Source organism: Pyrus communis, chromosome 1 (genome assembly GCF_041283825.1).
Source record: "Pyrus communis isolate YQ-2024b chromosome 1, ASM4128382v1, whole genome shotgun sequence".
In the NCBI taxonomy this organism is placed as follows: domain Eukaryota; kingdom Viridiplantae; phylum Streptophyta; class Magnoliopsida; order Rosales; family Rosaceae; genus Pyrus; species Pyrus communis.
The window spans coordinates 2,090,517-2,117,281 of record NC_142565.1 but is presented as its reverse complement, the minus strand read 5'-3'; the positions used below and the strand labels follow the sequence as shown (position 1 = coordinate 2,117,281).

Below are 26,765 nucleotides of genomic sequence, written 5' to 3'. Positions count from 1 at the left end.
ATACTTATTGTGTTAAACTTTTATATGTTTAATAGAGGGCAAAGTTTATTGTTAATCACTATTTATAGTATCTTGTGTTTAAGCAATAAGGGAATCCAAAGAATGTATTTGATCTAAGAGACAAGTGATTTAAGTTAGTTAAATTAACGAGACCTTTCTCTTATGTTCATTCCTAAAACGTTCCTAGCCATAGGATTGCCAATTGGGCATTGACAATCCGCTAAGGTTAGTATGTGTTATGTCGACTCAAGCATGAGTATGAACTAGTCTCAAGTCATTTGGTGTTGGACACTAAGGCAAACACATAGGTGCTCGAAAGAGTAATCGAGTACACTGAACAACGATCAAACGAGAGTTCGAACATACATGTCATGTGAGAACTCAATAGTTGCAATATGCAAAGTAGTCCTTTGACCTGAGGCATCATTGATGTCTAATGGTTAGGTCCTTGATCTTTGATTATGTCAACGGCATTCCATTGGAGTGTCCACGGCATTGTTGGGGTCAAGCTATCTAGTCATGTAGGCATATGAATGCACAACAAGGGATCTCTAACCTTCCATGGTGGAAGGAGAATACTCTAAGATATGATTCGAGAGTCTTTGGCCAAAGCATATGAATATGACTAAGGAAGCTTGTTCCAAATCTTATTCAATTGAATCATATAGAGAAGTATCACATTGGATAGTAGACATGAAACAAACTATCACTTAAACAATGTGATTAAGAGTATTGTATTAGAGAATGACCGTATTGCATTGTAGTTGTAACTGGATAGGTTCTCCAACCACTTCTACTTAGCTTGGGTAACCATGACATGCTGCTAGGCGTCACCCATGGTTTGTGGAAGCCCTAAAGATTAGCAAACACTAATTTTAAGGGAGAATTGAAATGTGGTTTCAATTCACAATCGATCGTTAAGAGTAACATCGCCCACTACCTCGCTAATTGGAACCTAATGGATCGTACACCGAGTAAGGATATAAGTGAAGAAATTATATGAAATGGATAAGCAATTAAATGGTTTAATTGAAGAATGGTCAAGATTAATTAAATAGTTAATTAATTATACGAAACGTTCGTATTGGGCGTTTAAGTTAGTTTTGGGCTTCGGGGCACAAAAACGTTTTGGTCCACAAGGCCCATTATGTTTAAGTTGTATGACAACTAAAACAAAATGGGCAATTAAGCCCAATAACAACATATGGCCATAAGGGTGAGGGGTAGCAAACTTGTATTAATTACAAGTTTGCCACTCACATGAAATGAAGTGTAAAATCAACATTATAGCTTGGTTTTACATTAAAAGGGTTTTCTAATTGAATTTGGGAGAAACATTTTTCTCTCATTTTTCTACTAAGAGGCCGGCCACCTTAGGTGAGAAACATCTAGCAATCTTTCTTCCCTAAGTCATCCATTTTCATCTTCACATAACATCTTTGGTGTGGAGACTTAGAGACACCAAACTTTTGGTGTTTTGGAGAACAAATCCTCAAATCCTCAAAGAAGAAAAGGAGCACTAAAAGGGAGGAAATCACAAGGAAGATCCAAGGAGCAAGGAGGTGACTTGAAGGCCCTCCACTTGGGTGAATCCCTTGTGTAATCAAGGATGAGCTTCAAGGGTAAAGAATCTCTAAATTCTTATTCTCTTTAATATTGTTAAAGAGTCTTATGGTTCACCATATACTAGGCTTTGAAAGTCATGGGTTTTATGAATTGTTTTTGAATGCATGCCTACTTTAAAGTGTTATTAGTTTGCATATGTATTCAAATGTTCTTACATGTTCTTAGCTAGGACAAAATTTTTCCTTCACCTACGACGTGTCGTAACCATCACGAGCGCCACAGACTTCCGCAAGCTCTTTAACTTCCTCGAGTCCTCCGTCGGCGACATGAAGTGGCTGCTCAGCTTATTCGACCCGGACACCGCTGGCAATAACGGAATTGAACTCCCCCTTCTCTTTCCTAATTAAAAAATACACAGCTTTTGCTGTTTGCGCTCTCCACATTGGCGCTCCCAATTGCACAAAGATCTATGTTCTCCTTCGTGAGATTGCATTTATCGGAGATGGCAACAACTGCTGCTTCCAGCCTGCAAATGGCAACTGCCAGACCCTGCATAGAGCTTTCGGGTTGAGCACTGCAATGCTTAATGGCAATTTTAAGGTGGCTTCATGGACTAAACTCTCGAGTGCATGCCACATATCATCTGTACAATCTTTCCAGAGGTGCTTTACTTCATCATCTATGAAATTGGATAAGTTTGTTACAAAGGCAATGGCTGGGGTTAGTGACAACAAACCTGTCTCGGGGTTACCAATCAATTTGAAAGGAAAGAGGGCATTTATTGTTGGTGTAGCTGATGATAATGGGTATGGTTAGGCAATCGCAAAATCTCTAGCTGCTGCAGGTGCTGAAATTCTTGGGGGAACATGAGTGCCTGCTTTGAACATTTTTTAGTCCAGCCTGCGACGTGGAAAGTTTGATGAATCACGCGTATTACCAGATGGTTCTTTGATGGAGATTACCAAAGTATATCCCCTAGATGTTGTGTTTGACAACCCTGAGGATGTCCCCGAGGAGATCAAAACAAATAAGCGCTACGCAGGATCCAGTAATTGGACTGTCCAGGAAGCTGCTGAATGTGTGAAAAATGATTTTGGCAGCATTGACGTTCTTGTGCACTCGCTTGCAAACGGACCAGAGGCGGCCTCTTCACTTCTCTGTCAAAATCTTCGTCTCTGACCAACAAGACAGCAACTTGCTTCATATTATGTACACCATGGAAGCTGCACAGGTACAAGCTCCCGCGCACTCCCTCCGCAGCGAGCGGTGTCCCTTGTAGCAAACAGCAACAGCAGTTCAATAGCTCTCCAGCGACGTCGTCTGCAGCGTCTTCGTTGAGCTCTTCGTCCATGCTCTCCATTCCGCCCATCTACCCCAGTAAGATCTTCATGCCGCTGTATGGGCAGTTTGTCTCTCTCTAAGGTTGAGCAGCGCGGCCTTCTCCCTTCGATCATCGACCTCCGCCATGGCTGCTGCCTTTGAATGTGATCAACAAAATCAAAGTTTGTCAACTCACACCCAAAGATCTCATCCGTCTGCTTGCCTCTGCTGCTGCCTTTGAATGTGATCAACAAAATCAAAGTTTGTCAACTCACACCCAAAGATCTCATCCGTCTGCTTGCCTGCTGCTGCCTTTGAATGTGATCAACAAAATCAAAGTTTGTCAACTCACACCCAAAGATCTCATCCGTCTGCTTGCCTCTGCTGCTGCCTTTGAATGTGATTGACAAAATCAAAGTTTGTCAACTCACACCCAAAGATCTCCTCCGTCTTCTCTCGGACTCGGCCTGGGTTTTCACCCACAAACTCAGCCTTGCAGATCACCATATAAAGAAAAAAAAAATGATGGAATCTGGATGGACAGCACTATCCCAAAAAAAAAAAAAAAAAAAAAAAAAAAAAAAAAAAAAAAAAAAATATATATATATATATATATATATATATATATATATATATAATAAAAACAATGATGGTGCTTCTGGAACCATGTGCAAAAAGAAAAAAAAAAATATATATATATATATATATATATATATATATATATATATATATATATAAATGAATGGTGGATCAGCGCCACCGAAAGCAAAGAAAAGAAAAAAAATAAAATAAAATAAAATAAAAAGGAATGATGATGGACGGTGATGTATATGTTTTATTTGTATTTAGCACAATACACTGAATAAAATAAAGCATGTCCATTAATCTCCAAGAAATTACAAGTGTGTACAAAAAAAAAAAAAAAAAAAAAAAAAGAAATACAAGATTGGAGCTTTCACAAAGGTTGTTCACGTGAAGCCCCATTACTTGGCAAAACTCTAGAAGCGGAAGGCATCGGAGCAGAAGGCATCGGAGCGGGAGGCATTGAAGCTAGAGCATTCCAGGCCTCAATACTGGGTGGAACGCTAGATGACCCAGGAAAAAGGTGCCTCTAGAAGAAAGTCGCAAGCCTGTGACGGTCACTTTGACGGTCACTTTGCATTCGACCATTGGATTCTTGCAGCTCATCAAGCTTCCTCTTCATGCCCGACGAATAGTTATTTGCAAGCACATGCAAACTTCTATTCTCGTACTTAAGCAGTTTGATCTCTTGCTTAAGACTTTCCACCTCCGCCATCAAGGATTCAACTTGGCGGGAGCGAGCAAGTAGGCGTTGGCCCATGTTGGACACAGAGCCTGCACACTGAACACTGAGAGCGAGGGACTCTTGAACGGCCAACTCATCAGACCGTCCTGAAAGCAGCCGACTATCTTCAGGAGTGAGGAGGTTCCTAGCTACTATCGTAGCTGTTGTTGCGTCCTTCATCACAGAGTCTTCACCTGTAAGAGGACCGTTAGAAGATAAAAAAGAAGGGCGCCATACATTACCTTGACGAGGCACAACCGGATCGCTGCTGAGACTCAAATCTAAGCAAAGGTTCGATGAGTTAGTCATTTTTCAAAGGTGTTCAAAGAGAAGGGATAAAAAAAAATTTCAAAGGGTCGGAGACAATTTTTCAAGAATGGGCAATCTTCAGAGTGTGAATGTTGGGGTGATTAATACCGCTATAAAAAGCCAAGGCGACACGACCACCGATTCAAAAATCCAGATTTTCCTGCGTGAAGTTCGGCGACGCGTTCGCAGCTTTTCAGAAAACGCGTTCAACTTTGTCAAAAGATATCTGACAAAGTCAAAAACACGTGGAGGCCATCATCGCGACTACACGTCTTTAGCCGACAAGCGCAAAGTTCGGCAACGCTTTCTCTGCTTTTCAAAAAACGCGTGCAACTTTGTCAAAAGTGGCGCTCGTTCAAAAATCGAAGAGGCGTCGCTCAGAAATCGAAGAGGCGTCGTTCAGATATCGAAGAGACGTTTGTCGACAAGGGTAAAAGAACAAGACCAACACTTGCTATTAAGAAATCCCTATATACGTCGACCTTCATCTTTTATGGCAAGGCAGACCTGAAGAAAATGCCCAACTCTTCCTCACCTCTGAGGGCGCATTCCCAGCAAAGCCTCTCGAAATACACAACTCTTCTTCTTCCTTTGAGAAAACCTATTCAACCTTTGAAGATACCAGATGCCTGGAGTACAGATGACCCAGGAGGAAACGATAGATTGAAGCATGTGCTGATTCATTCAACGCTTCTTCAAAAGCAAAGGTATCTTATATCATCAAGAGCGAAAGCATAGGTATCTCATATCATGTTTTTTCCCTATCTTTTCCTTTGCCCTTGTTCTCACTTGCCAAGACAAGGACAGAGGAAGCAATATGTCGGAACCTCCACTCAAACCAGTTGCCACCAAGAAGTGAAGCACCATTTAAATGCAAAGGTTGCATTCAACTCCTGCATCAGAGGACAAATACTACAAGAGAAGATGCTAAACCTGCATAAGGAAATACCACTTCTGCAAATGGAGCAAGTAAGGCAAGTGAAAATGATACATCGAAGCATGTGGAGACAAACACAACAAATATATGTGCTGATTCATTCGCTGCTTCTTCAAAAGTAAAGGTATCTCATATCATGCTTTTTCCCTGTCTTTTCCTTTGTCTTTGTTATTACTCGCATGGCAAAGTGAAAGAGAGCAATCAGCGGCACTTGGAGTCAGTCTTCCGATCTGGAACCGACTACCTGGAATCTATTCCTGATTGCTTACCTAGTATTGCTCTCGAGTAGTCATCTTCAACGGTTGATACACTGCCAGAGAAGGGACAAGCAAACTTCAATCTTTCCAACCCTCTTCAATACGAATTGGAAAGATTGAACAAAGAAACAGGTCAGCACCTCCACCTTGTACTTGCCTGCCATATCCTGAAACCGCTCGTAGACCTTCGGGGGGAGACCAAAAGAATCCTTCTGCCCAGTTCAAGAGTAGCACAAAGGAAAATCAACGAGCGGAGGAGACCAGAAGAATCCTCCAGCCCAGTTCAAGATCAAGCCTCAATGGCCCTTGAATAAATCACAAGTCCGATTCAAAATCAAGTGATTCACCACCCTTGAATCAAATTCAACTCCAGATAAAAGGAGTAAGTTCAGACCTTCGGGGGAGACCAAAAGAATCATGCTGCCCAGTTCAAGAGTAGCACAAAGGAAAATCAACGATTGGAGGAAACCAGAAAATCTTCCAGTCGAACTCAAGATCAAGCCTCGATGGCCCTTGAAGAAATCTCCAGCCTAGTTCAAGGTTAAGCCTGTGGAAAATCAACGATTGGAGGAAACCAGAAAATCTTCCAGTCGAACTCAAGATCAAGCCTCGATGGCCCTTGAAGAAATTTCCAGCCCAATTCAAGATCAAGCCCCGACGGCCCTTGGATCGACATCTACATTAAGGAACTTCAAAACGCATCTCATACACGTGACAAGCACATGTCAACGACGCGCCTTGAAGTGGGGGCATTTGTAGACATCGAAATTTCGGTGAAATGAATGTTGACCAATAATTAAAATTTCAACGCTCACGTGTCACATAAATTTTACATGTAGCGTATGACTCAACGAAAAATCGAAATAAATTGGAAAAGTCATCAAATAGGACACGTGTCAATACCTGGCAGAAATGATTTATTTCATCTGATTATTTAAATCCAAAAATCAAGTTTTGGAATTCTATAAATAGGAGGCCAAGACATTCATTTTGAAGGGAAGAGAAGAAAAAAAAAGAAAGAATGAAAGGAATTTACATCACACCAAAACCTTGAAGCCTCGAAACTCTAAAGCTCTCAAGCAAATCCCGAAGGATCAAGAAAACACTCTTCGTTCTTCGTCAAATCCTCCTTCAAAGGTCAAGCCCCAACGGCCCTTGAAGAACTTCCACCAACTCAAGATCAAGCCCCGACGGCCCCTTGAAGAAAGTGTTCATCATCCGTTCATCCTAAGATCAAGCCCCAACGGCCCTTTGGATCAACAACCTCAACAAATCCACACATCCAATCGTTCTTCAAGATTAAGCCCAAAAGCCCTTGAAGATCCGCTCATCCATCAACCTTCAAGATCAAGCCCAAAAGCCCTTGAAGAAATCCATACATCCAGTCTTCAAGATCAAGCCCAAAAGCCCTCGAAGATCCGTTCATCAACTGTTCATCCCTAGATCAAGCCCCGACGGCCCTTTGGATCAACAGCTCATCCACAAACCTTCACCCTACGAAGATAGAATCAGAGGATCAAATTACAAAGAGATTGTAACCCCAAAATCATTAACACAAAAAATATATTTTGTGCACGTATTCTTGTTTCTTGTTTCAGGAATTTTTCGTGTTTACAACAACGATCTCGATCTGATTTCTTTGACAAGTTGAATTTGTTAGTGGGGCGCTGAGATGTGGTGAATATGTGACATTACGCAAAATTGGGGATGCAAGCCATAAGGCTGGTCAGATACATATATGCTAATAGTATTAGCACCCAAATTTTTGATGCAACAGTTCCATTTTTGTAGATGGAAATTCTGACCAGCGTATTTATAATTTGATCTTTTGTAGGGTGGTGGTTCCGGCACCCAACAAATTGTGATCAAAGGCCCCTTAGTGAGGATTATTACAAGATTCGGGAGTATCTCTACTCACAATTTTATTTACTTTAAGTAAAGAGACATAATATCTAACGCCTTTAGGTGAACTATCATTTGATGCGGTGTTAATTTCCAATGATTTGAGGGAACATGGTAAAGTTTAATTTAAATGTGAAGTTTATTTTCTGTTGAAATTGTCATTCTGTTCTTGCGTGATGGAAATTATCTTCAGGAACAAGGAAACAAAGCATGTTTGATGGGTTAGACACCCAATTGTCATGTTGTCCACTTATACCAGGTCCCACGCCTGTTAAATTCAAATAGCACCAGGACATTAATGCGGATGAGGTTTTTAAGGGAAATGATTTTTTTTTTTTTTTTTTTTTTAAATGAGGATTAGTTGTGAAGCCTACATTATATCAAACTTTAACTATTCAAACTGTTTATTTTTCAAGTTGTACCTCTTAAATCATTCTTGCAAAATATTAACCGAATCGAAAATATTTTGACAAATAAACTAATGAACACTTTTATCTATAGGAAACAATGAAATTTGAATATGATAATTATATAGGCAAGTGGTTTCGGATTAAATTGAATTTTACAAGGATGATGTATGAATCAAGACATACAAAATAAACGACACGTATCGTTGAAGTTCAATGTAGAGTGGATCCCACAACTAATCTTTATTTCTTGAGAAAAAAAATGATGATCCATCCCTTAAAAAACATGTACCTACGAAAACAAAACATCACAAGCGAATCACAGTTAGACATTTCAACTTTTTCACGTGACAATATGCAGTTGAATTTGGATAATGCCGCAAACCTGGCAAGTAAATTACACAATGCCACGCATTTTAGCTTCTTAACGAAGGATAATGTTAAGGAGATTAAATTAGAAAATAAAATTTGTAAATTAAATGATGTGTCATTAATATAAATAAATACATTTATCAACGTTTAATTAATAAACTAATTAACAATTTCTAAGTCATTGTTTTCAAAAATTTATTTGACAAATTTAATCTCTATGACATTACTTTTTAACAAAACAATATGTGATGGCCCCGACACATGACTACATTTCGGCGTCAATGTCAACGTTCGTCAGCAAATACATCACTCCAAAATTTCTGAAAAATCAAAGTAAGATATTTTTCGTCAGCAAATACATCACTCATAAATGTATTTTTCTTTCTCAATATAAAATGTTTAGAATATAGAATAAAATTTTTGAAATGTTAATAACAATTTCTAAAATCTAAACATTTAAAATTTGATCTAACAATTAAAGTTTCTACAATTTGATTAAAGTTTAAGAGTTCAAATATTTTGCTCAGTTGGCGGAATGGATTGGGAGAGAATCCCTTTCCCACGAGGACCACCACGCATTATCCATCTATAAAAATACGAAAAATAATAATTTATTAAGCAAACGCATTTGCCCTTCGTCTGATTGCTGCCGATTCATCACCATGGAAACCTGGTTCCTTATCCTGGTCGCCCTCTGCGTCTCCTTCCTCCTCAAAGCCCTTCTTTCTCTATTCCTACCCACTTCCATCTCCAAACCCAAGCCCCCTCCCGGGCCCCGCTACATCCCCATCATCGGAACTTTGTTATTCCTCCTGAAATCCTTCTCGGAGCTCGAGCCTATCATCCGCAAACTACAGGCCAAACACGGGCCCATCATCTCCCTCCGCTTCGGCTCCCGCTCCGCCGTCTTCATCGGCGACCGCTCCCTCGCCCACCAAGCCTTAATCCAGAACGGCGCCGTATTCGCCGACCGCCCCCAGGCCTTGGCCACCAACGAGTACGTCAGCAGCAAACAGCACAACATCAGCTCCGCCGGATACGGCCCCACTTGGCGCCTCCTCCGCCGCAACCTCACCTCGGAAATCCTCCACCCTTCCCGCGTCAAATCCTATGGCAACGCCCGCAAATGGGTTCTCGACATCCTCGTCAACCGCCTCAAAACCGAGTCTCAATCCCAGTCCGAATGCGGCGGCGGCGGCGGTGTCAGGGTGGTCGACCACTTCCAATACGCCATGTTCTGCCTCCTGGTTCTGATGTGCTTCGGCGACAAATTGAACGAAGAGCAAATCAAAGAAATCGAGCGCGTTCAGCGCCAACAACTTTTGAGTTTCGGGCGGTTCAATATCCTCAATTTCAAGCCGAAATTGACCAAGATTCTCTTAAAAAATCGGTGGCGGCAATTCTTCAAAATCCTCGAGGAACAACGAGAAGTGCTCGTCCCTCTGATTCGAGCACGACAAAACAGGGCAAAACAGGGCAGCAAAAACGACAACAAAGACGATGAATTTGTGTTGTCGTATACTGATACGCTGCTGGACCTAGAGCTTCCCGACGGCAACGAAAAGCGGAAGCTTTCGGAGGGAGAAATGGTCAGCCTCTGCTCAGAGTTTCTGAACGCCGGAACCGACACGACTTCCACCGCACTGCAGTGGATCATGGCCAACGTAGTCAAGTACCCACAAGTTCAGGATAAGCTGTTTGCGGAGATTAAAGGGGTTATGGGAGAAACGGAAGAAGAAGTGCGAGAGGAGGTCCTGCATAAGCTGCCGTATCTGAAAGCTGTGATCTTGGAGGGGCTGAGGCGCCACCCGCCGGGGCACTTTGTGCTGCCGCACGCGGTGACCCATGACGTGGTTTTGGGGGGACACGTGGTGCCCAAGAAGGGGAGTGTTAATTTCATGGTGGCGGATATTGGCTGGGACCCGCAAGTGTGGGAGGACCCCATGGCGTTCAAGCCGGAGAGGTTCTTGGGCAGCGGCGGAGAAGAAGAAGGGTTCGATTTGACAGGGAGCAAGGAGATTAAGATGATGCCGTTTGGGGCAGGGAGGAGGTCGTGTCCTGGGTCGGGATTGGCGGTGCTTCACCTGGAGTACTTTGTGGCGAATTTGGTGTGGAAATTCGAGTGGAGAGCTGTGGACGGAGATGACGTGGACCTGTCTGAGAAGCAGGAGTTTACTATGGTGATGAAGAATCCATTGCAAGCCAACTTAATCCCAAGAAGTTAATATGTGCGAGAATTTTGTACTAATTCTTCGACGCATGTTCATCAATGTATGTTCTTCATTGATTATGTAATCTCGAAAATTTGGGTTTTTAGCTCGTTCATGTATGTTCTTCATTGATTATGTTCTTCATTGATTATGTATGTTCTTCAAGAGATTTTATAACTGCATTTACCAACAAGGATCTTCGCGGATCCTCTTTGAGAATCCTGAGATTTTTCAATTATATCTATTCATCATAAATTGTGCGGTTAAAAATTATTGTAAATTTTTTAATTTAAAATTAAATATAAACAGTATCTGATAAAAATTGATCACACAATGTACGATAAATAGATATAATTAAAGGATTTTCATGATCTTCATAAAGAAGATCCATTGAGAATCCTCACAAAAGGATCCGTCGACTATCCTCTCTCCTGAATTTAGTGAGTGACTTGGGTGAGCTGTCATTGCTACTTTGCTAGTCACTACTCAAATCTCCTCCTCTTTTTTTACTCATTATTTAGGGACTGCCCAACAGCAAAGAGTATTTGAGAATTGATGAGAAGCCCACATAGGTACAAGTCTCATTTAATTTGGTGTTACAGATTAGCCGATGGTTAATTTGAAATCCAAGTTATTGGGGTCCGAATAAATTGGGTGGAGTAGTGTTTTTGTTTTCAAACTGTTCATATATATGGAAATGGAGGAATAAACAACTCTTGGAAGCCAACTTCACAAGCGCAATCTCCCAAAACTATTGTTGTTAAGGCTGCAGAGGAATGGTACGACGCCTCTCATTGTGTGTGCTCTAATGTTCCTAGGATGCAAGTGTCTTTGGCTTGGGATCCACCCACTCCACTGCAAGGAGGGTGAAGCTTAATGTCGACGGTTCTCGGATCAATGCTACTAAAAGTATAGGTAGATGAGGAGTGTTTTGAGGTAACATTGGTGATTGGCTTGGAAGGTTTTTTGTCAACTTGGGCAAAGGCCAGGTGGTCGATTCTGATATTTGGGGGCTAGATTTTGGACTAAAACTTCCAGTTGACGTGTGGAGATGGATTTGGTTTTAGTGGTTAATTACAACCGATACCAATTTTATGCTCTTGGAAATATCAGTACAGACAACTTATGACACGTATAATTGAATGTGAGTTAGTGCATGTCTACCGGTAGAAGAACATGGTGACAAATAAAATTGTTAACTGGAGTTATAATATGGATCTTGAGTACCATTATTTTGAAAATTATCTTAATTGGATTGGAACTCAATTAATTGATAATATAATGTGAGTCTTTAAAACTCGAACTATCTGTAATAACTCTTTGAGCTAAATTTTTTTCTTTTGATCCATTTGGTGAAGAAAACGATTTTGATAACAAATGAAGGAATTGACATCTCAGCCATGCAGATGCATATCATTATTTGCGTTTTTTGAGTTTGGACTTTGGACTGTTTTCACATGCATGACACAACCGACTATTGCTTTAAGTCTGTATACGGAAATTCCTTCTATTTACTTTTGGCTTCACTCGATTGAATTCAATCAATGGATTACAATTCGAAAATAGAAGGTTAGGCAAAGCAATGAGTGGAGAAGAACCCGTTAATTTATCAGATATTCATAATGAGGTTGAAGGGATTTTTAATGATATTTCAGCGTTGAAATATTTTTGATATTTTAACCGTTAAATCTTTAGTCAAAATTACAAAAGTAAAAATTAAAAAATTAAAAAGCTTAGAGTATACTCTAGAACACATTAGTTTGTCGAAAAAAGTAGTAGAAAGATGAGATATAATTTGCAACACCATCGAATTATTTTGCGTATTAGTTAACGAAAATGTTGCAAGACCTTTGGATGTGATTTTACTGTATATTAGGTCTCGGAACTATTTTTTATTGATTTTTAAAATTGAAAAAAAATAGAAAAATAATATAAACTAATAGCGAGGCCTCCAAAAAGATTTTTAGGTGTTAAAATCTTTGAAATGTCATAAATTAATTTTAGAAAACATGTGGTGCAACCAGAATGACTCAAGTTATGGCTTATAATGAATTTTGTAAAAGTTCCCAAAAATGATTGGAAAATGTTGGTTATAACTCATAGTTTTTATGAAGTTAGAATTTTTAGCTTTAGGAAATATTTTGCTTGGGATTTAATGAAAATGTTGCATTACCTTTGAATGTGATTTTATCCTTTATTAGGTTCAGAAACTATTTTTCATTCATTTTTAAAGTTGAAAAATAGAAAGAAAAATGAAGACTAATAGCATGGCCCTTATAGAGATTTGTACGTGTCCGACATCTTGGGAATGTCCTATATTGATTTTAGAAAACACATGGTGCGAATAGAATAACTCTGACTTTGGCTTATAACAAATGTTGTAAAAGTTCTTAAAATCGATTGGAAAACTGTGGGTTATAACTCACAGTTTTTGTGAAAAAATTGAAATTTTGCGTCGGAGTTAAGGAAAATATTGCAAGACCTTTGGACGTGATCCTACCGTTTATTAGATCCAAAAACTATTTTTTATTTATTTTTAAAATTTGAAAATAGAAAAAATATCTTTAAATTTAGGTTTTAAATAGTTGGTTTCAAGTATTTAAATGTGAACTATAATAGATTTTGCACATAAAAAATTGTTATGAAAACAATGAATATGATAGGTTGTTGTTGTGGTAAGAGAAATAAAATAAAATTTAACAAAAATAAAAATAAAATAAAACGACTAAAAAAGGAAAAATATTTAAAAGGGAGATCGGTAAGAGACAAGCGACTTAATCTGAACTTAGTCGCAAATATCTAGCGACTCCATTTGAAAACAATCGATCGTAAAATACCGACCGTATCCTTTTTTTCAATTTGTTTATTTATTTTTCCATTGAATTTATTTTTCTTCATAAATTACTTTATTTATATTTGAATACCTTTAGATTTAAATTTAGATTCACATATGTAGACATCGAAATTTTGGTGAAATGCATTAAAGTTTTGACATGTCAGGCGGCATGCGCCACGTATCACACAAATTGTACACATGACGTGTGACTCAAAAAAATCAGACGAGTCATCAAGAAGGACAAATGTCAACATTTGGCAAAAAGAAATTATTTAATTTTAATTTAATTAAATCAAATGTTAATTAATGGAGTCAAATCACGAACCAGCCTACAAAAGAGTCTTGTTTCTTTCGTCAATTAATCAAGGCCAAATCCATCCTTAGTCAAGGCTTGGAAAGTCATAAATATAAGGCTCCAAGACAAAGAAAATGGTCCAGAAATCATTTCACGCTCAGATGCTGAAGTTTTCAAATTATGAAGCTGTCAACCACCCAAACACTCAAACACTCAAGAAGACTCGAAAAACCCTTCGTGTTCTTCATCAAATCCTGTGAAAAACCACCAAGCACCCCCACACGTGCCGGTTCCTCCATTGCCAAGAGCCAAAACCTTGCGGCATTCGTTCATCCAAAATCAAGTCATTGTGATCCTTGGATCAACAACCACAACACTACACATCTACACATTTCAAAGATCGATTCAGATGATCAAGTTGTAAAGAGATTGTAACCCTACAAATTTATTAATACAAACATTTACTTTGTGCATGTGTTCTTATCTCATTTGCCGCAGGAAATTCGTGGTTACAATATCCTTGAAGAACACTTTGAAATTCCCTAACTACATACTTCCGTAGTTCCATTCGAATTGTTAAAAAACTCAAGTTTACCTTACAATAGTCGAATGACTATGCAAGAAACTTCTCGTGAAGTACTACGTTAGTCATCTTCGAGTATATATTACCACTGAAAGTTTTCCTATTACTTCCTCAGGAGTGGGAATCCAGGCTTCCGCTTGATGATTTATGAAAAATTAAAGCCAGACGGACAATGTGCTGCTGCATAAATGGAAACCATTGATGCTTTAACAGTTTCACAGTTCATCCCAAGCCGCGAAATTACGAGCATGCACGTAAAAAGTTATAAACAGACTACTCTAACCATGTGTGTTTCTATGTTGTTTGATTTCTTGTTTATTTCTTTGTTCATGCCGATAAAGTTGCACGTCCACCGCGTCATCTTCGTCAATCTCGAGTTCACCTTCTTCTCTGATCTGGAGCCTTGAGCTATCTTCGTCCGAGTGAAATTTTGATAAAATCAAGGGAGAGACTGAGAGCATGCGAGCAGAAATGAAAGGATTTGAAGAAGTTTGGGTATGTTGAATGGTTTATGGATTTATACAGCTAGAGAGAAAGAGAAATAAGAGATGGAGGAACTTGATGGGTTTCAATTTGGAATCGAAGAACGGAGAAGGCTCTGGAAGGTTTCAAAATGACGAAGCGAGAGGGCTAAAAGGAAATTGCCAAGTTTGTTTGAAATAGGCTCTAGAAGTTTTCATTGTATTATAGGAATTGTCCCATTCATTCATCCAAATTCGTAGGTTTCTAATCCCCCAACAATGCCCAACCATTATATAATAGAAATGGGCCGGTCCCGAGCCCCGTGGGTTTGAAGATTTGGAATCGCCCCGCCCTGGATATATCACCTCCCTATCTTGCTTTGTTTACTCTCAAAAAAAATGGACCCGCCCCAAATCTTGATTACCCACCTTGACCGGTGGGTTCTCTACCTGTTTCCCCACCCCTACCCTGAATTATCACCTCAGTAAAAATTAGGTCCTTGAATTGTTTTTTGGGTAAAAGAAGTCCCTAAATTCATTAAAAATTGCTAATTTCATCCATATTATTATATTCAAAGCTATTTAATTTTATCCAATGTTTTGTCAACTTAAGTCACTTGACACACTTTAGAGTGTAATATCGTCATTTTCTCACCTATAAGCCTTTACCATTTCATATATGTTGCAAATCTAATGTCTAATTTACCCTCCAAAATTAACTTCACACACTATTTCTTTATGAAAATTACCAATCTATCATCCAATGTGTATCACATTCAAGTAACGTAACTTAAAATTGACGAAAAATTGAATATAGTAGCTTCGAATCGAATATTAGAGATGTAATTGATAGATTCTTATAATTCAATGACTGATTTTTCTGAAGAAAAAAAATAGTTTATGAACCTAATCTTTGCTTAGGCGATAATTCAGGAGTAAATTGACAGTTCACCCCATAATATACAACACCTTGAGATGAACTGTCACCTAATTGCGATGATAATTTTCAGTGAATTCATGAAGCACAATAATGTTTTATTTGAATGTAGGACTTATTTTCTGCTGAAGTTGTCATTCTGTTCACGTATTTCATGAAAGAAACAGAACGTGTTTGATGAGTGAGAGACCTGTGCGTGTTAACGTGAAATAGTACCAAAGATAATATGTACGTACGTAAACAAAACATTGCATGCGAATCACCTTTTTCACGTGGTAACATATATGTGGTTGAGTTCGGATTCTCCTAGAGATTATCAGCAGAAAATAAATAATTCGTCATTTCTTTATATAATAATGTTTTATTTTTCATCTCTTTTCTTGCTCACCACGATTTCTTCATCTCTTTATATAGTTGTGGAAAATTAATTAATAATTTATTGTCTCATTGCTTACAGTTCACCATGGAAACCTGGTTCCTTATCCTCATTGCCCTCTGCGTCTCCTTCCTCCTCAAACCCCTTCTTTCTCTATTCCTACCCACTTCCGTCTCCAAACCCAAGCTCCCTCCCGGTCCCCGCTCCATCCCCATCATCGGCGACTTCTTGTGGATCCTGAAACCCTTCTTGGAGATCGAGCTCATCATCCGCAAACTGCAGGCACAATACGGGCCCATCATCTCCTTCCCCATCGGCTCCCGCTCCGCCGTCTTCATCGCCGACCGCTCCCTCGCCCACCAGGCCTTCATCCAGAACGGCGCCTTATTCGCCGACCGACCTGAGGCCTTGGTCACCAACAAGTACACTACCAGTAACCAGCACACAATCGCCTCCGCCGGATACGGCACTACGTGGCGCCTCCTCCGCCGCAACCTCACCTCCGAAATACTCCACCCTTCCCGCATCAAATCCTACGGCAACGCCTGCAAATGGGTTCTCGACATCCTCAAAACCAAGTCTCAACCGCCTCAAAACCAAGTCTCAATCCCACTCCGAAGGTGGCGTCATCGGTAGTGTTAGGGTGGTCGACCACTTCCAATACGCCCTGTTCTGCCTCCTCGTTCTAATGTGCTTCGGCGACAAATTGAACGAAGAGCAAATCAAAGAAATCGAGCGGGTGCAGCGCCAACAACATTTGAGTTTCGGGCGGTTCAACATCCACAATTTCAAGCCGAAATTGACGAAGATTTTCCTGAAAAATCGGTGGCGGGAATTCTTCAAAATCCTCGAGGAACAACGAGAAGTGCTCGTCCCTCTGATTCGAGCACGACAAGACAAGGCAAAGCAGGGCAGCAAAAACGACGACCAAGACGATGAATTGGTGTTGTCGTATACTGATACGTTGCTGGACCTCGAGCTTCCCGACGGCAAAGAGAAGCGGAAGCTTTCGGAGGACGAAATGGTCAACCTCTGCTCGGAGTTTCTCAACGCCGGCACCGACACTACTTCCACCGCGCTGCAGTGGGTCATGGCTAACGTAGTAAAGAACCCACAAGTTCAGGAGAAGCTGTTTTCAGAGATTAAAGGGGTTATGGGAGAAACGAAGGAGGAGGTGCGAGAGGAGGTCCTGCACAAGCTGCCGTATCTGAAAGCCGACGTGATCTTGGAGGGGCTGAGGCGCCACCCGCCGGGGCACGTTTTGTTTCCGCACTCGGTGACGCATGACGTGGTTTTGGGCGGACACCTGGTGCCCAAAAAGGGGACCGTCAATGTCATGGTGGCGGATATAGGGTGGGACGCGCAAGTGTGGGAGGACCCCATGGCGTTCAAGCCGGAGAGGTTCTTGGGCAGCAACGGCGGAGAAGAAGGGTTCGATTTGACGGGAAGCAGGGAGATCAAGATGATGCCGTTTGGGGTGGGGAGGAGGTCCTGTCCTGGGTCGGGGTTGGCAGTGCTTCACCTGGAGTACTTTGTGGCGAATTTGGTTTGGAAGTTTCAGTGGAGGGCTGTGGAGGGAGATGACGTTGACCTATCAGAGAAGATGGAGTTTACTGTGGTGATGAAGAATCCATTGCAAGCCCACATAATCCCAAGAATTTAATGTGTGTGAGAATTCTGGCATAATTCTTCGACGCATGTTCATGTTAGGAATTAGTTTAATTATCTGCAAATAAGGAGTCAGTTTAGATTGTCTACAGGACTACAGATAATTAGGAGGTATCTCGACTATTAATCATAGGATTAATTGTTGCATGGTTTAGCTATTTTTATTATTTCTACGTGTATTTATGTTGAAGTTTCGGTCAAGGAATAAACATCAACCAATTTTCATATTCTCGAGCTTTCAATTCTAGTCATTAGTTTCCGACAATCCAGTCGTTAAATTCACGAGTAATACTATTCATACTATGTTTTTATATCATATTTCTATATCATTTTAGATGGCATCTGATGTGGACAACCATATCATTTGAAAAATTTGCAAAACCCAAGGAAAATGAGGAGAAAAACTTTTCGTAGACCACAATCATCATTTTATTAACTAGTTTTTCTTAATTATTAGTTTATTAAATAATGAACTAAATTTAAAAATCTGATTAATTCAAATGATGTAGCTGTCCGCATCAAATGCCACGTAAGGTGGTATGAAAATATGGTACAAAAACATAGTATAAATATCGTTACTCTAAATTCACCAATTTATTCCTTACATTGATTATGTAATCTTGAAATCTTGGGTTTTTTTATTCACTTTTGTAATTAAAGACAGATTTTATAACTTTTGTATTTAGTTTGTGAATGATTTGACTGAGGTGTATTTGCTACTTTGCTAGTCACTCTTCAATTCCCCTCCTCTTTTTTTACTCTTTTATCGTATGACTAATACAACATTCAAGAGCTTTCTCAGCCTCCTTTTTTATTTAAACTCTTCCGTCTTCTTGTTTAGTTTAAACTCTTTCTTTCCGATGACTGGAATTGCTAGAGTTAGACTAGTTGATGCTTAGTGTTTTTCTTTTTTTTTTTCTTCCATTTTCTCGATCTAATTTCTTTGACATGTTGAATCTACTGGTGGGGCGCTGAGATGCGATGAATATGTGACATTACGCAAAGTTGGGGATGCAAGCCATAAGGCTGGTTAGATACATATATGCTAATAGTATTAGCACCCAAATTTTTGGTGCAACAGTTCCATTTTTACAGATGGAAAGTCTGACTAGCGTATTTATAATTTGATCTTCTTTAGGGTGGTGGTTTCGACACCCAACAAATTGTGATCGAAGGCCCCTTTTGTGAGGATTATTCCAATATTCGGGAGTATCTCTACTCACAATTTTATTTGCTTTAACATCATCTCCAACCCTTGGGGATAAAAGTTTAAAAATTTAAGTCAGAAAATTTTAAGCCATAAGCAAGAAACTGTTTTTCTCCTCTAACCCTTGTTGCTTAAAATTTTAGCCCGTGATGATTAAATAATGATTTTAGCCTAAATTTTAATTTTCTGTAACTGTTTTTTGAAAATAAAATTTATGTAGATTATCTTAATTCATTTTTATGAATATTTTAGTCTAAAAATATTTAAATTCCGATAAGTAATTAAAAATCATACAAATACATAGGTATTTATAAAGTTTTAAGTTAAATTTGATTTAAAAAAATTTCTTAAATTATTTTAGACGTTGATTTTATTTTGGGCCGTGAAATCTTTTTTTTATTATTACATTTGATCGTAGCCGTTAGATTATAAGTAAAAAACAAAAAAAAAGTTTGAAATATGACAGTTTGATAAGTCCAAAATAATTTAAGTCATGCTTAAATCCTAGGAGAAATCTAGCTTAGAGATATATTTTATCTTCAGGGTTTATTTTAGCCGATAATTAAAGATGATTTGGAAGAGTTTTAAAACTTATATTTTAAGCTTTATTTCGTAAGTTGGTAATTATCTAAGTGGAGAGACATAATAACTAACGCATTCGGAAGAACCGACACTTAATCGCAAGGTTAACTTCTAGTGATTCCAGGAAACACGCTAAAGTTTAATTTCAATGTAGGTCTTATTTTTTGTCGAAGTTGTCATCTTATGTGCAGCTGAGTCAATGCCATGGAAAGTGACAATATGTGTAGCTGAGTCAATGCGATGGAAACCTGGTTCCTTATGTGCAGCTGAGTCAATGCCATGGAAAATGACAATATGTGCAGCTGAGTCAATGCCATGGAAACCTGGTTCCTTATCAATCTCCATATGAAGTATGGAAACTAATAATTATTGAGCAAACGCATTTGCCCTTTGTCTGATTGCTTACGATTCACCATGGAAACCTGGTTCCTTGTCCTCATCGCCCTCTGCGTCTCCTTCCTCCTCAAACCCCTTCTCTCTCTATTCCTACCCGCTTCCATCTCCGGACCTAATCCCCCTCCCGGGCCCCGCTGCTTCCCCGTCATCGGCGGCTTCTTATTCCTCCTCAAATCCTTCTCGGAGCTCGAGCCTATCATCCGCAAACTCCAGGCCGAATACGGGCCCATCATCTCCCTCCGCATTGGCTCCCGCCCCGCCGTCTTCACCGCCGACCGCTCCCTCGCCCACCAGGCCTTAATCCAGAACGGCGCCGTGTTCGCCGACCGGCCCCGGGCCTTGGCCACCAACAGGTGCCTCAACAGCAACCAGCACACCATCGCCTCCGCCGTCTACGGCCCCACGTGGCGTCTCCTCCGCCGCAACCTCACCTCCGAAATCCTCCACCCTTCCCGCGTTAAATCCTACGGCAACGCCCGCAAATGGGTTCTCGACATCCTCGTCAACCGCCTCAAAACCGAGTCTCAATCCCACTCCGAAGCCGCCGCCGCCGGCGTCAGGGTGGTTGACCATTTCCGATACGCCATGTTCTGCCTCCTGGTTCTGATGTGCTTCGGCGACAAATTGAACGAAGAGCAAATCAAAGAAATTGAGCGTGTGAACCGCCAACTACTTGTAAGTTTCGTGCGGTTCAATATCCTCAACTTCAATCCGAAATTGACGAAGATTATCTTTAAAAATCGGTGGCGGCAATTCTTCAAAATCCTCGAGGAACGACGAGAAGTGCTCGTCCCTCTGATTCGAGCACGACAAAATAGGGCAAAGCAGGGCAGCAAAACCGACGACAAAGACGATGAATTTGTGTTGTCGTATACAGATACGCTGCTGGACCTCGAGCTTCCCGACGGCAACGAAAAGCGGAAGCTTTCGGAGGGAGAAATGGTCAGCCTCTGCTCAGAGTTTCTGAACGCCGGCACCGACACGACTTCCACCGCGCTGCAGTGGATCATGGCCAACGTAGTGAAGTACCCGCAAGTTCAGGAGAAGCTGTTTGCGGAGATTAAAGGGGTGATGGGAGAAACGGAGGACGAGGTGCGGGAGGAGGTCCTGCACAAGCTGCCGTATCTGAAAGCCGTGATCTTGGAGGGGCTGAGGCGCCACCCGCCGGTGCACTTTTTGGTGCCGCACGCGGTGACGCATGACGTGGTTTTGGGCGGACACGTGGTGCCCAAGAACGGGAGTGTTAATTTCATGGTGGCGGATGTAGGGTGGGACCCGCAAGTGTGGGAGGATCCCATGGCGTTCAAGCCGGAGAGGTTCTTGGGCAGCGGTGGAGGAGAGGAAGGGTTTGATTTGACGGGGAGCAGGGAGATTAAGATGATGCCGTTTGGGGCAGGGAGGAGGATCTGTCCTGGGTCGGGATTGGCGGTGCTTCATCTGGAGTACTTTTTGGCGAATTTGGTGTGGAAATTTGAGTGGAGAGCTGTGGAGGGAGATGACGTGGACTTGTCAGAGAAGCAGGAGTTCACCATGGTGATGAAGAATCCATTGCAAGCCCACATAATCCCTCGAATTTAATACGTGTGAGAATTATGTACTAATTTTTTGACGCATGTTCAACCGTTAAATCTATTAACATATGATTATGTAATTTCGAAAATTTGGATTTTTAGTTTACTAGTGTGATTCAAGACAGATTTTATAACTTCAATATTTAGTAAGTGATTTGAGAGTGAGCTGTATTTGCTACTTTTTAGCTTATAACTTTCAAATCTTGGAAGACATCTTCTGTATTTAGAGATTGCCCAGGAGCAAGGAGCATTTGAGAATCGATGGGAATGACTACATAGGTACAACCCTCCTTTAATCTAGGCGTCACAACTTGGCTGATGACCAATTCGAAATCCAGGTTACTGTGGTCTGAACAAATTCGGTGGAGTAGTGTTTTTGTTTTTACCTTCGAATGTATCGAAGTAGAAGAATAAACAACTCTTTGAAGACAACTTCTTTCCGACAAAGGTGTCCATGTACCATTTCCTTTCATTGCTTAATTTTTTAGACTATGCTTCGTCCCCAAAATTCGTCATCTGAAGTAATCTCAAGTTTTCAACTTCATGTTTTGAGCCCCAGAGATAGGGTTAAGCTACAACGATCTCGATCTGATTTCTTTGACAAGTTGAATTTGTTGGTGGGGCGCTGAGATGTGGTGAATATGTGACATTACGCAAAATTGGGGATGCAAGCCATAAGGCTGGTCAGATACATATATGCTAATAGTATTAGCTCCCAAATTTTTGGTGCAACAGTTCCATTTTTGTAGATGGAAAGTCTGACCAGCATATTTATAATTTGATCTTTTGTATGGTGGTGGTTCCAGCACCCAACAAATTGTGATCAAAGGCCCCTTAGTGAGGATTATTACAAGATTCGGGAGTATCTCTACTCACAATTTTATTTACTTTAAGTAGAGAGACATAATATCTAACGCCTTTAGGTGAACTATCATTTGATGCGGTGTTAATTTCCAATGATTTGAGGGAACATGGTAAAGTTTAATTTAAATGTGAAGTTTATTTTCTGTTGAAATTGTCATTCTGTTCTTGCGTGATGGAAATTTTTTTCAGGAATAAGGAAACAAAGCATGTTTGATGGGTTAGACACCCAATTGTCATGTTGTCCTCTTATACCAAGTCCGACGCCTGTTAAATTCAAATAGCACTAGGACATTAATGCGGATGAGGTTTTTAAGGGAAAGGAATTTTATTTTTATTTTTAAATGGGGATTAGTTGTAAAGCCTACACTATATCAAACTTTAACAATCCGAACTGTTTATTTTTCAAGTTGCACCTTTTAGATCATCCTTGCAAAATATTAGCTAAATCGAAAATATTTTGACATCTAATTGAGTTCAAATAAACTGACGAACACTTTTGTCTATAACAAACAATGAAATTTCAATGCGATAATTAAATAGGCAAGTGATTTCGGATTGAATTGAATTTTGCAACAATAATGTATGAATCAAGACATACAAAATAAACGGCACGTATCGTTAAAGTTCAATGTAGAGTGGATCCCACAACTAATCCTTATTTCTTGAAAAAAAAAAATGATGATCCATCCCTTAAAGGACATGTACCTACGAAAACAAAACATCACAAGCGAATCACAGTTAGACATTTCAACTTTTTCACGTGACAATATGCGGTTGAATTTGGATAATGCCGCAAACCTGGCAAGTAAATTACACAATGCCATGCATTTTAGCTTCTTAACGGAGGATAATGTTAGAGAGATTAAATTGAAAAACAAAATTTACAAACTAAATAATGTGTCATCAATATAAATAAGTACATTTACCAACGTTTAAGTAATACACTAATTAACAATTTCTAAGTCTTTGTTTTCAAAAATTTATTTGACAAATTTAATCTCTATGACATTACTTTTTAACAAGACAATATGTGATGGCCCCGACCCATGACTACATTTCGACGTCAATGTCGAAAAATTTTTAGGAGTGCCGGGTACACCAAAAAAATTTGGTGTACCCTCACTCATAAAAATTTGAGTTTATTTTTTTATTGAAAAATAAGTGAGGTAGGGTCTACCATTATGAGTGAGGGTACACCAAAATTTTTTGGTGTACCCGGCACTCTGAAAAATTCCTCGTCAATGTCAACGTTCGTCAGCAAATACATCACTCCAAAATTTCTGAAAAATCAAAGTAAGATATTTTTCTTGCTCCACAAGGTCGGAAAGGGACTCCCTTCGTCGGAAAGGGACTCCCTTTTACCTGAGCTAATTGAGTTTAAAATTTAGAGAAGTATTAAAATTGAGTTTAAAATCAAAGTAAGGTATTTTTCATTCTATATTTGTTATAAGTGTATTTTTTTTTTTCAATATAAAAAGTTTAGAGTATAGAATGAAATTTTTGAAATGTTAATAACAATTTCTAAAATCTAAACATTTAAAATTTGATCCAACAATTAAAGTTACTGCAATTTGATTAAAGTTTAAGAGTTCAAATATTTTTAAGAGTTAAAAATCCCTTTCCCACGAGGACCACCACGCATTATCCCTTTGTCTGATTGCTGCCGATTCATCACCATGGAAACCTGGTTCCTTGTCCTGGTCGCCCTCTGCGTCTCCTTCCTCCTCAAAGCCCTTCTTTCTCTATTCCTACCCACTTCCATCTCCAAACCCAAGCCCCCTCCCGGGCCCCGCTACATCCCCATCATCGGAACTTTGTTATTCCTCCTGAAATCCTTCTCGGAGCTCGAGCCTATCATCCGCAAACTACAGGCCAAACACGGGCCCATCGTCTCCCTCCGCTTCGGCTCAAGCTCCTCCGTCTTCATCGGCGACCGCTCCCTCGCCCACCAAGCCTTAATCCAGAACGGCGCCGTGTTCGCCGACCGCCCCCAGGCCTTGGCCACCAACGAGTACGTCAGCAGCAAACAGCACAACATCAGCTCCGCCGGATACGGCCCCACTTGGCGCCTCCTCCGCCGCAACCTCACCTCGGAAATCCTCCACCCTTCCCGCGTCAAATCCTATGGCAACGCCCGCAAATGGGTTCTCGACATCCTCGTCAACCGCCTCAAAACCGAGTCTCAATCCCAGTCCGAATGCGGCGGCGGCGGCGGTGTCAGGGTGGTCGACCACTTCCAATACGCCATGTTCTGCCTTCTGGTTCTGATGTGCTTCGGCGACAAATTGAACGAAGAGCAAATCAAAGAAATCGAGCGCGTTCAGCGCCAACAACTTTTGAGTTTCTGGCGGTTCAATATCCTCAATTTCAAGCCGAAATTGACCAAGATTCTCTTAAAAAATCGGTGGCGGCAATTCTTCAAAATCCTCGAGGAACAACGAGAAGTGCTCGTCCCTCTGATTCGAGCACGACAAAACAGGGCAAAACAGGGCAGCAAAAACGACAACAAAGACGATGAATTTGTGTTGTCGTATACTGATACGCTGCTGGACCTAGAGCTTCCCGGCGGCAACGAAAAGCGGAAGCTTTCGGAAGGAGAAATGGTCAGCCTCTGCTCAGAGTTTCTGAACGCCGGAACCGACACGACTTCCACCGCACTGCAGTGGATCATGGCCAACGTAGTCAAGTACCCACAAGTTCAGGATAAGCTGTTTGCGGAGATTAAAGGGGTTATGGGAGAAACGGAAGAAGAAGTGCGAGAGGAGGTCCTGCATAAGCTGCCGTATCTGAAAGCTGTGATCTTGGAGGGGCTGAGGCGCCACCCGCCGGGGCACTTTGTGCTGCCGCACGCGGTGACCCATGACGTGGTTTTAGGGGGACACGTGGTGCCCAAGAAGGGGACTGTTAATTTCATGGTGGCGGATATTGGCTGGGACCCGCAAGTGTGGGAGGACCCCATGGCGTTCAAGCCGGAGAGGTTCTTGGGCAGCGGCGGAGAAGAAGAAGGGTTCGATTTGACAGGGAGCAAGGAGATTAAGATGATGCCGTTTGGGGCAGGGAGGAGGTCGTGTCCTGGGTCGGGATTGGCGGTGCTTCACCTGGAGTTCTTTGTGGCGAATTTGGTGTGGAAATTCGAGTGGAGAGCTGTTGACGGAGATGACGTGGACCTGTCTGAGAAGCAGGAGTTTACTATGGTGATGAAGAATCCATTGCAAGCCAACTTAATCCCAAGAAGTTAATATGTGCGAGAATTTTGTACTAATTCTTCGACGCATGTTTAGCCGTTAAACTCATCAATGTATGTTCTTCATGGATTATGTAATCTCGAAAATTTGGGTTTTTAGCTCGTTCATGTGATCCAACAGAGATTTTATAACTGTATTTACCAAGAAGGATCTTCGCCGGATTTTTTATGAGAATCCTGAGATTTTTCAATTATATATATTCATCATAAATTGTGCGGTTAAAAATTATTGTAAATTTTTTAATTTAAAATTGAATATAAACAGTATCTGATAAAAATTGATCACATAATATACGATAAATAGATATAATTAAAGGATTTTCAAGATCTTTACAAAGAGGATCCATTGAGAATCCTCACAAAAGGATCCGTCGAGTATCCTCTCTCCTGAATTTAGTGAGTGACTTGGGTGAGCTGTCATTGCTACTTTGCTAGTCACTACTCAAATCTCCTCCTCTTTTTTTACTCATTATTTAGGGACTGCCCAACAGCAAAGAGTATTTGAGAATTGATGAGAAGCCCACATAGGTACAAGTCTCATTTAATTTGGTGTTACAGATTAGCCGATGGTTAATTTGAAATCCAAGTTATTGGGGTCCGATTAAATTGGGTGGAGTAGTGTTTTTGTTTTCAAACTGTTCATATATATGGAAATGGAGGAATAAACAACTCTTGGAAGCCAACTTCACAAGCGCAATCTCCCAAAACTATTGTTGTTAAGGCTGCAGAGGAATGGTACGACGCCTCTCATTGTGTGTGCTCTAATGTTCCTAGGATGCAAGTGTCTTTGGCTTGGGATCCACCCACTCCACTGCAAGGAGGGTGAAGCTTAATGTCGACGGTTCTCGGATCAATGCTACTAAAAGTATAGGTAGATGAGGAGTGTTTTGAGGTAACATTGGTGATTGGCTTGGAAGGTTTTTTGTCAACTTGGGCAAAGGCCAGGTGGTCGATTCTGATATTTGGGGGCTAGATTTTGGACTAAAACTTCCAGTTGACGTGTGGAGATGGATTTGGTTTTAGTGGTTAATTACAACCGATACCAATTTTATGCTTTTGGAAATGTCAGTGCAGACAACTTATGACACGTATAACTGAATGTGAGTTAGTGCATGTCTACCGGTAGAAGAACATGGTGACAAATAAAATTGTTAACTGG

At 40.6% G+C, this 26,765-nt stretch overlaps 2 protein-coding genes and 4 pseudogenes across 5 annotated transcripts; all 6 read left to right on the top strand.

The window, feature by feature from the left end:
- Nucleotides 1–1,878: 1,878 nt before the first annotated feature.
- On the top strand, nt 1,879–2,760 carry LOC148698946 (enoyl-[acyl-carrier-protein] reductase [NADH], chloroplastic pseudogene; annotated as a pseudogene).
- A 6,147-nt stretch (nt 2,761–8,907) lies between these two features.
- Nucleotides 8,908–10,805, top strand: LOC137720083 (cytochrome P450 89A2 pseudogene; annotated as a pseudogene). The gene has a single exon (XR_015961175.1). The product of XR_015961175.1 is annotated as a cytochrome P450 89A2 pseudogene (transcript).
- A 5,356-nt stretch (nt 10,806–16,161) lies between these two features.
- LOC137721477 (cytochrome P450 89A9 pseudogene) lies at nt 16,162–17,969 on the top strand (annotated as a pseudogene). Its single transcript, XR_015961174.1, has one exon. The product of XR_015961174.1 is annotated as a cytochrome P450 89A9 pseudogene (transcript).
- On the top strand, nt 16,763–17,969 carry LOC148698945 (cytochrome P450 89A2-like). Its single transcript, XM_088691935.1, has one exon. It carries the CDS (start codon nt 16,763–16,765, stop codon nt 17,735–17,737), a length of 975 nt encoding a protein of 324 aa, XP_088548061.1. The 3' UTR covers nt 17,738–17,969.
- A 1,825-nt stretch (nt 17,970–19,794) lies between these two features.
- Nucleotides 19,795–21,663, top strand: LOC137721099 (cytochrome P450 89A2 pseudogene; annotated as a pseudogene). The gene has a single exon (XR_015961173.1). The product of XR_015961173.1 is annotated as a cytochrome P450 89A2 pseudogene (transcript).
- Nucleotides 21,664–23,980: 2,317 nt separating this feature from the next.
- LOC137720546 (cytochrome P450 89A2) lies at nt 23,981–25,705 on the top strand. Its single transcript, XM_068459631.2, has one exon. It carries the CDS (start codon nt 24,039–24,041, stop codon nt 25,599–25,601), a length of 1,563 nt encoding a protein of 520 aa, XP_068315732.2. The 5' UTR covers nt 23,981–24,038; the 3' UTR covers nt 25,602–25,705.
- Nucleotides 25,706–26,765: the final 1,060 nt, after the last annotated feature.